Here is a 14,462-nt window from a genome sequence, read left to right as displayed (position 1 = left end):
CCTCTACAAGGGGTTGGATAACTTTCAGAGTCACTGAAAAATTTACTTTATGAAAATGTAAGGATTTGTGTACTTTTCCATGTCATACTTTCTTAAAATTGTCTTGTCCAACAAAAACTGAAATTGCTTGTGTGGGGCAGCCAACACATCCAGTATTTAGGGAGCAGTATATAGCTGGGTAGGCAGAATCATTCTCAATCTTGAACCTCAACTCCAAATACTTCTCTGGGCAAATCCTGTGCAAAACTTAACTCCTGCATGACTCTCTGCAAACCTTGCTTTCTTTCTCTTTGGCAGGTTAGGGATCAAAGCCAGAGCCTCAAGGCCTCTGGTCAAGCACTCTACAAGCGAGCTACACCTTAGCCCACTTGCCTTATTACCCAAAACAAGTCAACATACATTTGAAAGGCCAAAAATGTGAATGTGTGAAGTACCCAAAGTCCTCCTGGAGAGCCATGGTTAGGGGCAAAGTCAGTTCTGTCCTGCACGCCTTCACTAAATGCATGTGCAGTGTTTCACAAGTTCCCACATCCTTGGCAGCATTCATCTCGCCACAGAGGGAGCTGCAGCAATAAACTGACTAGATGCCACCCCAGCCCTGCAGCTAGTGTGAGGCAGCAGTGAGACTAAGCCAGACTCCTGGCACCAGGACATTCCCTTATCAGCACATGCCCAGGCCTCTGAAAAACCCTGGCTCATCCTCGCCCACTGAGGCCAGCCTGCCCTTGGCCTCGCAGCTCCCAGTGCATCCATACCTTGAGCCTCTCATTCTCTAGCTTGAATGCAGAATACTCAGCAGTCTGGCGGTGCAGTCTCTCTACCAAGCTGTCCCGGTCCTCCCGCATCTTCTCCTCCAAGCTTTGTTGTTGGTTTACAAGATCTGTCACCCGGCTGGAAGATCAGCAGACAGGATCAATTCCTGGATCTTTGTAGGGATGGAGTCCACCCCCACCAAAGACCACTTCCACCTCATGCTGCCTATCTGCTCCCCAGTCTCCACACCAAGAAGCCAACCCACCACCCCACACCAGTGTTCCATTTCCATATAATGTATTTGAAAACTGTTTCCCTTGACATCTTCTCTGGAGTTGTCTACCATTTACCAGGATGACTGTAGTTTGTCCATTCTGATGTCAACCCCTTCCAGCTTTCAGCACCACCAGACAGGCCTCTCATTCTTTCTTAGTGTTAGGACACATTGAGATCATTTTCTCATTATCCAGGCTGCTGGTCAGTAAGGGCTACTGAGTGGTCCTCATGCCAAGGTACTGGGCACATGTGGCTTTTGTCCCTACAGCCATGTTCCTATGTGTGTACATCTGGCTAGCCAAAAGAACCTCAGCGACTATGCTCCAGTGACAGTGAGGGAGTCACGTGGACACGGCTTCCTGCTCTCTCTCCCTTCCTTGCTACCACCCAGCAAGTCAACGGACTGTGGCCTCTCGAGTTCCAAGGCTCAGGTGCTCACCCACCTCAACTTCACACCACCACAACCTGTGCACAATTGTGCTCTGCAAGGGGTTTGGTTGGTTGGTGGGTTAGGTTTTAATTTTTAGTTTTTTTTGGGGGGGTGCTTCTTTGGTTTTTTTTTGTTTGTTTCTTTGAGAAAAGGTTTCTCTGTGTAGCCCTGGCTGACCTGGAACTTGCCTGTAGACCAGGCTGGCCTCAGACTCAGAGATCTACCTGCCTCTGCCTCTAGTGCTAGGAGAAAAGGCCTGCACCACCATTGCTTTTTGGAGGTCTTAAAATTATTATAATCATTTGGGGTTTGCAGCTCAGGGGATGCAAACCAAGCTTCTCACATACTAGCCAACTGTTCCCCTGAGCTATGACCCCAGCTGTGTTCTCAGAGGCTGCAATTTAGCAGAGTGAAGCTCTGACTGGCTCCAGCCAGTGGGCAGCATCCCACCCTCTAAAGCCCACTTCAGACTCCTGCAGGATATAAATCTGGTTTTCCTCTTTCCTGCCCCTGCTCCCAGAATGACATCTCTGAGACTACTTATTAATAAACACCTAGGCCATAAGTTCTGGCTTATTCCCTGACTAGCTCGTAACTTATTTAACTCATCAAACTATTCTGTCTCTTACACATCATTAATTACCTCTCCTTAACTTCATGCCTCAGAGTCCATGGTCAATCTCCTCTTTATTCTCTGACTTCAGCTCCCTGCTGGTTTATGTTCATCTCCAGGGTGAATCTCTTCCACATCTCACCATTTCCCAGAATCCTCTCTTCCTGCCGCTGTCCACCACTTATTTGCTGCCTCAGCTCATTGGACATAGGTTTTCTTATTGACAGGTGAAGCTTATAGATTCTTTGTACAGACTGCCCTCCTGAGGATGTTACTTCTTTAACCCTCATCCATTCCATGCACCCTCCTTACACCTTCCCACTCCTCTCTTCTCCCAATTAGTACTTCCTGAAGAACAGCACCCGGTACATGGCAGGTGCTCAGCTCGTGCATGGAGAACTGGTTTGAATGTAACACGAACACTTCCTCCAGGAAAGTTTTCCTCAAATGGGAGGCTTGCAAGCTCCCTGTGAGCCCTAACATCTTGGCCAAAGAAGCCTGAGCATCTTGTAGCCCCAGGAGCGTGCACGGAGCTCGGGACAGGTAATACAGTCTTCTTCCAGCCGCATCCCCAGAGCTAGCACACAGCATATGGGAGCTGTTGCACCTACACTCTCACAGTGAAGGACCAAATGACTGAGGCTGAGAACAGTCGGGTAGTCAGTGACCAGTGGCAAAGAAAGAGGGTCAAAGTCATCCAACCCGGGAGGCTCTGGTTGCCTCTGCCTACCTGCCATCACTTTGACCTGCTGGCAGGAAGCTCTGAGCAGACAACAGACTGCACTGGGACTCCATGTTGAAGGATAAGAACTGTGTCCCCGTGTCCTGCTGCAGACCAGACCAAGCATAACCAGGGCTAGGCTTGGCCCTGCGATGGGAAAGCTTCTCCCCTTGAGCATACTATTGGTTGTTTGCAGTTCAGGAGACGGAGACCAGGGTCTCTCACATGCTAGAGGAGTAGAAGCCCAGAGGTAGAGCCAGAGTCTAGCATAGGGCTGCCACATCTTAGCACAGTTACAAACTCCAACCTGAGGAGACCACAAGAGCTTCTTGAGCCTTGCGACCTCAGGGCACCATGCTCCTTCACCTGCCCCTCAAGCCTGTCCCTCACTCAATCTTCTCGTCAAGACTAAGACATACTCGTTTAGGACGATAATCTCCAACTCAAGGTCTCCTTTGTCCTTCACAACCTGGTTGTAACGGCTCCTCCATGACTCCAGAGTAGATAAAGCTTCAGCGACATAAAGGTCCTGGGAACACAGGACAGTAGCTTGTCAGTCAGCCTGGTATCAACACTCAGGCTGAGAGGAGGGAAGGTGGGCTAAGTGAGGTCACGCCCCCTCCCTCTGCTGCCTCTCTCAAGATGAGAGGATACTGGGAAGGGTACAGAAAGCTCCCAAGGCACACAACATCACATCGCATCCTGCAGGCAGATCCTGAGCCATCCTTCCCTCAAGATGAACGTGCTGGTTAGTCCTACCCTTCAGTCATCAACATTTTCCCCAGTCACACCCCTTCCAGCTCACTCACCCACCCCCAATATAAAGTAGTCCTCAGGGAGGAGCGCCAGGGCCCAGCCTGTCACCTTGTCGGCTAGTTGCACATGTAGGTGCTCGGCATACTCCTCACTCTTCTCGGCTCGCTCCTTCTGGGCTCGGATGGCCTTCTTCAGGGTCTCCTTGTCTCGGTCTCCCTTTTGCTTCAGTTCCTTTAGCTGCTCCATGATGGCCTCTACTTCCGCCTTGTGCTGGTTCCCACTGCGCTCTAAATTCTGGGAGGAGAATGGGAAAGGTAAGAGGCAGAGAAGACTACAAGGTGGTATGGCAGAGAAGAGCAGAGAAGGAAAAAAACCTAACAACTCAGACTCCTGGGACAGACAAGAGCCATGGCCCCTCTGGGTCTCTTTTGACAATGGAGAGAGTCTTTAAAATTGTCAGATACCCAAGTGACTCAGCAGAGCACTCGGGAGACTGGAAAGCATGGGAGACTAATAACTTCCCTCAGGAAGTCATGAGAAACCTAAGGGAGTGACTGCCTTTCCCACCCCCTCCGCCTCCCCTACACCACCCCTGGAGCCAGCAAGCACCTTGATCTGCATGCACAGGCGGCTGTTCTCAGCCTCTTTGCAGCGCAGCTGTGCCTGCAAATGCCCCCGCATGGACTCCATGGACTTGGAGAGCTCAGATGCTGTCTTTGCTTGAGCCTGGGGAGACAGAGAACCTGCTGGAGCCGGCTGGAGCACAGCCGTGCTGCACGGGCTCCTCCCAATGCAGGCGCTGGGCTAGTACCTTCTCACATTGTATCTCCTGGAGGAGCTCTTCCACCTCCTTGTCCTTGTCTTGCAGTAGTAACAGCAGGCGCTGGGAGAAAACACAGTCATGTATGCCCTGGTCAGAGGGGCCTGACCACTCAACACAGAAACCCATTGGCAGATGGAGAAAGCACTTAACCCATATTAGTTTTTTAAAAAGCAATGAATATATATTCCTCAGTTTTGTTTTTTAAAGTAACAATGACTGGAAAATACGGAAAAGCACAAATCTCAAAGACTTCCTAATATCCTGCCTATCAATAACAACACATCATCCACATTGAGGCTTAAATGCACTTTGTTCTAAAATCTACAAAAGTCACGTTTGACTAAAGCTTATGACATGACTACACCCTCCAAAGCCTTCACCCAGCTGCTGATGTTTCAAAAGCTGCATCATAGTTCTCCTCCGCCTTCCAGGCTAGATAGAGTGTTAGCAGCAGCAACGTCAGTACCTCAGCTTGCACATCTTCCTCAAATCCTTTCTCCTCTTGCCCCACTACAGATGGTTTATTAAGCAGAGCACTCAGAACTCCAGGGCTGGCAGCTGAGGAGAGGCCCACTCAAATTAGTATTTTCCACAGTGGTCACTAGTCAGCCACCATGGCCTTTCCTCTATGTCCTTCCCTCTCAGAGTATTATAAAGCCAATAAATACCAGTGGTTCCCAAAATCGGGTGAACTTTAAGTTCAAGTCAGTCAACAGCTTCCTAAATTATTTGGCCACAAGACTTCCCCATTTGTTTCTTGCCCTCATGAGCTAACATCTTGAACAGCTTCAAGTTCTATGGAATATGCAAGCCTTGGGGAAGATCCTGAAATGGGGGGTTGTGAAGCAAAAGAGGTATGTACTATCTTTTTTTTTTTTTCTTTTTTTTTGTCATTTTGAGACAGGATCTCTCTCTCTACTCTGTATCCCTGGTTGTCCTAGAACTCACTTCGTAGACCAGGGTGGCCTGAAACTTAAAGATCATCTGCCTCTGCCTCCTGAGTGCTGAGATTAGAGGCGTTCACTGCCACACCTGGCAGTGTGTACTTTTTGACTGCTGAGAATCCAAAAAACAAATTCAGGTTTAACAGGCCAGAGAACTAATGATCTCTCACACTGGAGTCTCACTTCCAGTGATCAGCTATCTGGGTAAGTCTAGGAGAGTAGGCAGCAAAACACAAGTCAACTCATCTTATAGATCACAAACATTATCCAGAGAAAATACCAGAACAGGGGCCCCAGACCTGCTCTCTATTCGCCACCCCCAGCCCTCTGGACACCCAGCTCACTACTGTGGGCAGGGTGCTGTGATTACCGCTTTCTCTGAGTCCGCCTCTGCCAGACGCTTCAGTAATGTACCTTGTTGCTCCATTAGTCTGTCAGAATCCTTTGGTGTGTACAGAATTTAAAAAACAAGATTTAAATAAATACAGAGTACTATATCTCACTGATTCTTTCTCTTTCTCCAGATAATATCCATGCATACATACATACATACTTTTTTAAAGACTTTTATGTATATGGGTACTTCTGTCTATATATACTCTGTACACCAGAAGACCCCACCAGACACTTGTGAGCCACCATGTGGTTGCAGGGATTTGAGCTCATGACCTCTGGAAGAGCTGTGAGTGCTCTTAACCACTGAGCCACTTCTCCAACCCTTCCAAATTATATTTCTAACCATACTAAATATGTATCAATCCAGCCTCATCATAAAGTCACGAATGTTAATAAACGGTCTATATACATGCCCACAACCACCTTCCAGATCTCAATCTAAAGTTTGACAGTCGGCCTTGCCGACCCTTTTCTAGGAATTACATTTAAATTTTGTTTCGTTTTACTTTTTCCTCTCTTCTTTTGATTTTTCAAGACAGGATCCTTCTGTGCAGTGCTGGCTGTCCTGGAACTCTGTAGACTAGGTTAGCCTTGAACTTAGAGATCTGCTTGCCTTGGCCTCCCAAGTACTGCGACCTCACCTGGCTCATTTTACTTTTAATGTTTTTTAAAAAATTAACACCACTCTCCATATGTTCAAGGATGTTTTAACTGTTTGTACATTTGTGTACCACATGTATGCAGTGTCCACAGAGGCCAGAAGAGGGCATCAGATCCCTTGTGGTTTATGAGAATGTCTGTACTGGGCCTAAACCCAGAAGCCCTGGAAGAGCAGCTAGGACAGGACTCGCCCACCAAGCCAACTCCCCATCCTCAATGTGTGCAGCTATTTAACCTGCATACAGGTATATGTACCAAATGCTTGTCTGCAGCCCGCAGACGTCAAAAGAGAACATCAGATCCCAGTAATGAGATAAGCCATTGTTATGGATGGTTGTGAACCACCGTGTGGATGCTGAGAACTGAACCCAGGTCCTCTGCAAGAACAGTATGTGCTTTGATTCACTGAGCCACTGCTACTGTCCCTTCATATTTTCTTATGTTCAAGAATGTATTGCCTGCATGTGTGTATGGGCATCACATGCATGTAGTGGCTACAGAGGACAGAAGGCATCAGATGGTTATATTCTGATTTTTCCTTTTTTTGTAGATTTTATGTGTATAACTGTTCTGTGTACATGAATACATGTGTCTGTTTCCTGAGGAAGTCAGGAGGGGGGGCATCAGATCCCTGGGGCTGGTGTTACAGATGACTGTGATCCAGCATGTGGGCACTGAGAACCAGACGTCCTCAGCAAGAACAGCAAGTACTCTTATCTGGAATCTCTCTAGCACCATCTTCATTTTTTTTTAAATAAAAACTTTATGGAGACATTTAAATGTCATACAATTAATATCCAAGTGTCAAACACAGTGATTGACACTTAATGGTACTGCACTGGGTGCACATAGATCATTTATGCAGAGTCCATCAGTTCTTATCACACAGTTACTGAGTTCACACACATCATCTACCCAACAGCTACATTACAGGCTGTTTTTATTGGTCAAATGCTCCTCTCTCAAGCTGGCAAAAAATAGAAAATGAAAAAATTAATGCCTTTTGGGAACACCGTTGAACTGTGGTAAAATATGAAACATCAAACTTTCCACAACTGTGACATTTAACTCACAGAAAACTCAATCAGCACCGTTCTCACCTCCACAAAGAAACCCTGGTCCCGGCAGCATCGACTGTGCTTTCTCTCTAGCCCATTGCTGACCTGATACTGCTTTAATTTTCTTTTTCTGGTGCTAGGAACTGAACTTAGGACTTACAACATGCTGGACGCGCACTGAAGCACCAAGAGGAGTGCCTGGCCACTGCATTTTAACCTACCCGTGTCTTTAGTATCCCATGGTTTTTAAAAACTATTTTTATTTATGTGTATGTGTGTGCATACCAGGTATGCAGTTGCCCAGAGGCCAGAGGGGGTGTTGGCGCCCTCAAGCTGGAACTACAGACTGGGGAGAATGTGGGAATCAAGCTCCAGTTCCCCACGAGAGCAACAGAGTCTCACCTGAGTCATCACTCTAGCCCCTAACTTTACATTCAGTTTTGCTGTTTTCTGTGCAGGCTGGCCTACCCAGAGATCCTTACATCCTCCTGCCCCTGTCCCCCGGAGTGCTGAAACTTCCAAATCCGTGTTACCACCTGACTTCTACTGAAATTTAAACCCGTCTCTCATGTTTCTGCACATGTACATTGGCATACAATGGTTATGAACATGGATATGTATGCACACAGTCATGTGTGTGAGGGCAGGGTCTGCATGTGTGCAGAGATCAGGACAACTTTGGATGTTTTTCCTCATCTCCTACCTTGAGACTCAAGCTAGGTGGTTGTCAAGTTACCAGGATTCTCCTGTCTCTACCTCTGCCTCCCCAGTGGGTTGTAAATACAAGCCCTCCCCAGCAGCTTCTACATCGGTTGTGTGCATCTGAATTCATGCCTTCACACTTAATATGGCAAACATTTTCACTGAGCTAACTCCCAGGCCGCTCTGTTTATAGTCTTTCATGACATTAACACCTCCTACAGTCTGGGCAAGGAGACTGTTCTTGAATTTAGACATGCATACATGAGGCAGCAGACACTGCTGGCATGGACAGTGGTCTCAGGTGATACCAGGAAGAGGGGTGCAGCAACTCACAGGACTCCCACAGGAGCTGAGCACTCACTTCCCCACTCTTGCCAGCCCTAGGAAGCCAGCAACAGGTGTGCTGTTTTAATCTACTCTTCCCTGGTCCCAGGGAGGCTCTGCACTTTAGAAACTGGCCGGTCATGATGGCTTTCTGCTTCCCCTCGCCCTAGTTCCCAACATGTTGCATCTCTGTGACTGCCTCTCCCCACAGTCTGCTTCTTGACACCTAGACAGAGCATCCCTTGCAGAAGCTCAAACTCTTGTTCCTTTTAATTCCCCAGGTCCCCTGATGCCATCTGCTAAGGACCTAGGAACTGGTGAGAGATGCACTAAGCACCTGGGGAACTTGTGTAGGAGGACAGGACATTCAGTGCAATCTGGGCCACACAATGAGCGCGCGCGCCTCAAGAGAAGAGGAAGCAGTTTCCTTCAAACACGTTATTCAGTCTCCTGCCACCAGATGCAGTCTCCAAAACACTCTGCCCTGAGAACCCTACAGATTCCAGGTGGCATTCTCTCACCTTACAACTCAGGTTACAACCTGAGGCCACACTGCTGCAAAGGGCAGTCTGGCCTTGAAGTGGATTCTCACTACAAAGGGGACAAACACTGAGCACCTGCCCCAGAGGCAGGCACTGAGCCCCACAGAACAGAGCTTGCATTCTGTGAGTTAAGAACTCAATGTGGGGCTGGAGAGATGGCCCAGTGGTTAAGAGCACTGACTGTTCTTCCAGAGGTCCTGAGTTCAATTCCCAGCAACCACGTGGTGACTCACAACCATCTGTAATGGGATCTGATGCCCTCTTCTGGTGTGTCTGAAGACAGCTACAGTGTACTCACATACATAAAATAAATAAATTTTTAAAAAGAAAGAGAGAGAGAGAGAACTCAGTATGGCTGAGCATACATATCCGGTAGAAGACAGACTCTGGGATGAAAGAGGTTACCTCATGAAAGGAGAAAACTAAGCCTGGTATAGACACCTGTAATCCTAACAACCTATGAAGACAGGCGTGAAAATTAAAAACCGGGGCTAGCTTTCGAGTCTTGGCTCCAAGATGACCAAAACCAGAAGAAACAATGTGCCGCGGTCATGTGCAGCCAACTCGCTGCATAAACTGTGCCCAGTACATGCCCAAGAACAAGACCATTAATAAGTTTGTCATTTGGAACACTGTAGAAGCTGCTGCCATCAGGGACATGTCTGAAGCAAGCATCCTGGACGCTCACGTGCTTCCCGAGCTCTACGTCAAGCTGCATTACTGTGTGAGCTGTGCTGTTCACAGCAAGGTCGTCAGGAAACAATTGATCTCGTGAAGCTCAGAAGGACCGAACGCCCCCAGCACGATTCAGACCTGCTGGCGCTGCACCACAGCCCTCACCAAAGCCCGGATTTAAAAAGTGGTTTCATAAGGATGGAAAGAAAAATGCCTTGAGAAAATAAAACAAAAGTTATACTTAAAAAAAACAAAAACAAAAACCAGGGGCTAGAGAAGTGGCTCAGAGCCTGAGTATTCGCTGCTCTTCCAGAGGACCTGAATTTGATTCCCAGCTCCCACGTGGCATCTCACAACTTTATTCTAGTTTCTGAGGCTCCTAGGTCCCTGGCCACTTACATGCAGCTCCTACACACACACACACACACACACACACACACACACAAACACAGAAATAGTAAATCTTTAAAAAGATTGAAGGTCAGGGACTGGAAAGATGGCTTGGCCATTAAGCACACTTGTTGAGAAAAAGTGTTTGGTTCCCAGAGCCCACATGGGGTTCTGTCCTAAACTCCAAGTCCAGGAGATTGGAATGCCTTCCCCTGGCCTTTGTAGGTACCAGGCATACATGTGATGTACATACATAGATGCAAAAAAGAAAATTGAGAGTGAGCTGCATTATGCAGAGAGCTAAGTCCTAAATAAGATCCAACTCAAAGCAAAACCAGGACTAAGGACTTAGCTTTTCATCCCAGCATTTAAGACAGAAACAGAAAGTTCTGGAATTGAAGGTTATACTTCAAACTACCCATGAGACCCTGCCTCGAACCCAAAACCAAATAAAAGCTGAGTGTAGTAGAGCCCACGTGGTCAGGAGTTCAAGACTAGCCTGGGGGTAGGGGCTGGAGAGATGTCTCAGTGGTTAGAGCACTGGCTGCTCTTCCAGAGGTTCTAAGTTCGGTTCTCAGCAACCACATCAGGTGGCTCACAACCATGGGATCTGATATCCTCTTCTGGTGTGTCTGAAGAGAGTGACAGTGTACATATATATATATATATATATATATATATATATATATATATATATGTCTTTAAAACAACAACACAAAACCTTTCCCTGTTCTCCACAAAAGAGAAAAAAATCAAAATGACTATAGAAAGGCTTTCTTAGACTGCCACAGTCTCCCAGGATAAGCAGCAGCTACAATGTAACAGGCACTTGTCACACATGCCTGGAAGGATGTCAGCTTGTCAGTTCTCAAACACAAACTTCCTCATCTTTGCACAATCCCAAGTGGAGGATGTTTGTTCTTCCATTTTATGGGGATATTGAGGTATGAAATTACCTGCCTGAGATCACCAAGCCAGAAATTAAACAAGTATTACTACTTTAGAGAATTTGGCTATAACTAAAGTTAATAGAAAAAGATCCTAGAATATCTATCTCTCATCTATCTATCTATCTCTCATCTATTTATTTGAAACAGGCTCTCAGTATGTAGCTTGGAAATCACTGTGTAGTGCAGGCTGGGCAAAGACCTAATATCCCTCTTGGCTCTCCCTCCCAGGCCTGTGCTGCAACACACATTCGGGAACTTTCGAGTGCAGAAGACATATGCGACACATGACAGACACACACAACATGGCAGGAATAGACTGACAAGTGTCTGCCGACAGAAGAGGTCCCCTCCAGTGAGAATGCGGCAACAAAAGCTGCATTAGGACTTAAAGAAAGGTAATGTCACGAAAGTATCAGGAGGACATGGTGACTGACACCTGCAATCTCAGCACTTCAGAGGCTGAAGCAGGAGGATTGTTGTTGAGTCTGAAGATACAGACTGAGTTCCAGGCAAGCCCAGACTATAGAATGTAATCCTTGTTTCAACCAACATGGTGTATAGACACACACAGGCAAATACTCATATACATAAAAGAAAATAAAAACAAAAATATAGTTTCCCTTTAAGGGGACGTTTATCACAAAGGGAGACACAAGGGACTTGATGTTGTAAGCTGGGCAGTGAGTATATTATTTTTATTAGTTATTTTATGTGTGTCTCTATGTGTGCATGTGTGTGTATGAGACAAATAGAAAACATCTGACATCTGATATATCAGTTTTCAGGACTGTTTGTTGGGCTGGGGATGTAGATCAGCATAAAGCTCTTGTCTAACATGTGCCCCTACCTCAATCCCCAGAACAATGGAAAATACAAATGTCGGCTGACCTAATAGTAGTCACAATCCCAAGAGTCAACTGTATTGGGAAGCCACTGATGAACAAGTATGTACACAGTGCACAATGAGACATCCATTATTATTCTGTGAGCACTGGAGGGTGGGGGATGGCTGCCATCTGTGCAGAGCATAGCTGAACCTGAGGAACACAGTATTAAATAAGGAAGGCACAGACAAAGGCAACATCAGCTCATTCATATACAGAATCTGTAAGATGTAAACACAGGCAGATCTGGGAGACATAACTGGTAAGATGTTGGGCAAGGATTCAAAATTTCAGTTACAGATGACTCAGTAGTTAAGAGTGCATACTACTCTTGCAGAGGACCTGAGGTCAGCTCCCACCATAAACTGCCTGTAATTCCATTTCTAAGGGAGTAAATGCCCTCTTCTGGCTTCTGCAGGCATTGAATTCCTGTGCAAGCATACACACACACACACACACACTCACATGAGCACACACACACACACAAAGACACACAGATAGACAGACACACACACCAACAGAATAAATCTTAAAAAATTTTTTTCAACAAAAAATAGTAAGTTCAAAACACCCACCATGCAACAGAATGACTCTGGTTAGTAACAAACTACCAAAAAAAAAGTTAGTAGCTTCTAATGTGCAATGTATGTCCTACATACAATTATCCTTTTTGTAATGATTTATTTATTATATATAGTACACTGTAGCTGTCTTCAGACACACCAGAAGAGGGTATCAGATCCCATTACAGATGGCTGTGAGCCACCATGCGGTTGTTGGGACCTGTTTTAAATAAACATTTTAAAAGGGCAAAGAAAAATTGGAGAGGACAAAAAGGCTGGGGCTATTGCTCAGTGTTGGAGCCTTGCCTCCAGACACAGACCTCTAGTTTAAATCTCTACACACACATGTACGATGCAAATATATCTACATGGATATGATGACAAACATGGAGGTCAGAGGATAATTTTGTGGAGTTAGTTCTCCTACCTTTCTGTGGGTCCCAGGATCAAGCTCAGGTTACCCGGACTTACATAGTGGGCTGAGTCATCTTGGAGGCATGTTCATTTAATTTTGAGAAGGGTCTCATGCCGCTCCAGCTTGGCTAGTGTTTAATCTCTAGATGAGGGTAAGCTCAAACTCTTGGTCCTTCTGTGTGACCCTACCAAAGTGTCCCCACACCCAGCCCTGAGTCATGGACTTTGAAAGAATAGAACGGTGACAGTAAGGCTGCAGCAGTCTGTTTTGGGGGAAGTGTCTCCTCTCACAGCTGGCCTGGGCCTCAAGGTTGTCATGCTACCTGTGCTTCCTTCGTGCTGGGGTCCCAGGCCTGAGCTGTCAATGCCTGGACTGAGCGTGCTGCTCTGGGACAGACGGGTGTGCTCTATGACTATGGACTCATGATAATTGTACAGGCTGGAGAGACGGCTCAGTGGTTAGAGCACCGACAGCTCTTCCAGAGGTCCTGAGTTCAAATCCCAGCAACCACATGATGGCTCACAACTATCTGGAAATGGGATCTGATGCCCTCTTCTGGTGTCCTAAGACAGCAACAGTGTACTCATATACACAAATCAATCTTTCAAAAACAAAAACCACGGTCTCACTATATAGCCCAAATGGACTTCAAACTTCCAGATGTCCCTCAGACTCTAAGGAGCTGACATACATGCATAAGCCACTACACTTGGATAGTGTATACTTAGAACTAAGAAAATCAGGTGAAACCATTCAGTTTGTGGATACCAGCCATTACTCATTTTTCTCCCTAACATAAAGCGCAGTCTGAGGGAGGTATGGTGGCTCCTGCCTAACTCCAGCATTCTGAAAGCTGAGGCAGGATGTGACAAGGCTGTGAGCTTCAAGTCAGCTTGGGCTACACATTACTATTCAAGGAAGAGAGAGGAGACAGGAGAGAGGAGAGGAGAAAGGGAGAAAGGGAGAGAGGACTTAGGTCTGGGACTCGTCCTCCCTCAGTCAGTGCCTTCTGACTGCTCAGGTCCTTCAGTTTCCAGACCAGCTATGACTGGACAAACACTTGGGTCGCCTACTCCTGAGTCTCTCCCTGGTCCCTTCCAGTCAGATCTTACAGAGTTGTTTAGAGTCGTTCCAGCAGGGTTCACAGAGTGAGCAGGTAGGAGAGAAGGATGAATGGGAGCACCCTAGCTCAGATGCTCACCTCTTTGGAGTGCTGTTCCCGCAACAGATCTCGGAGGGTGCGGTTGGTCTCCTCAAAGGTACTCAGCTTCTGCAGGAGAAGTTCCTTCTGCCTCGTTAAGGTGTTGATGTCAGTGCAAGTCATCTGTTTCTCCTGGAGGAGAAGCATATGTTACAGAGTGCAGGGGAGGCAGGCTCCATGCATGTTACACAACACAGGAAGACAGGCAGAGTGCTTCAAGAGTTGGAGGTGCCAGGAAGACAAGACACAAGACAGTGAGGCATAGGGGTCCAGGACAGGTGTCCTGAAGTGGATGTGGGGAAGGGAGGGGGTGGAACGGGGGATGGGAGTACCCAGTGGGTGTAAATGAGTGTGGCAAGAAAGATGGCAATATTTGGTGGCTGACA

At 46.8% G+C, this 14,462-nt stretch overlaps 1 protein-coding gene and 1 pseudogene across 4 annotated transcripts in view; one reads left to right on the top strand and one right to left on the bottom strand.

The window, feature by feature from the left end:
* The window catches only part of ODF2 (outer dense fiber of sperm tails 2), a gene marked incomplete at both ends in the record, with an annotated part of 43,738 nt that overhangs the window by 13,452 nt on the left and 15,824 nt on the right, over positions 1-14,462 (bottom strand). For all 3 annotated transcript variants that reach the window (XM_080928047.1, XM_080928045.1, XM_080928046.1), the window contains 7 exons: positions 756-891; positions 3,213-3,322; positions 3,658-3,843; positions 4,159-4,275; positions 4,361-4,432; positions 5,687-5,758; positions 14,077-14,208. In XM_080928047.1, the coding sequence (XP_080784173.1) occupies positions 756-891; positions 3,213-3,322; positions 3,658-3,843; positions 4,159-4,275; positions 4,361-4,432; positions 5,687-5,758; positions 14,077-14,208 (825 nt within the window). The remainder of the gene's footprint in view (positions 1-755; positions 892-3,212; positions 3,323-3,657; positions 3,844-4,158; positions 4,276-4,360; positions 4,433-5,686; positions 5,759-14,076; positions 14,209-14,462) is intronic.
* LOC308428748 (small ribosomal subunit protein eS26-like) lies at positions 9,515-9,900 on the top strand (annotated as a pseudogene). Its single transcript has one exon. The product of its transcript is annotated as a small ribosomal subunit protein eS26-like (transcript).

This window comes from Micromys minutus, assembly GCF_963924665.1.
Source record: "Micromys minutus genome assembly, chromosome: 13".
In the NCBI taxonomy this organism is placed as follows: domain Eukaryota; kingdom Metazoa; phylum Chordata; class Mammalia; order Rodentia; family Muridae; genus Micromys; species Micromys minutus.
This window is presented reverse-complemented; position numbering and strand designations above follow the sequence as displayed.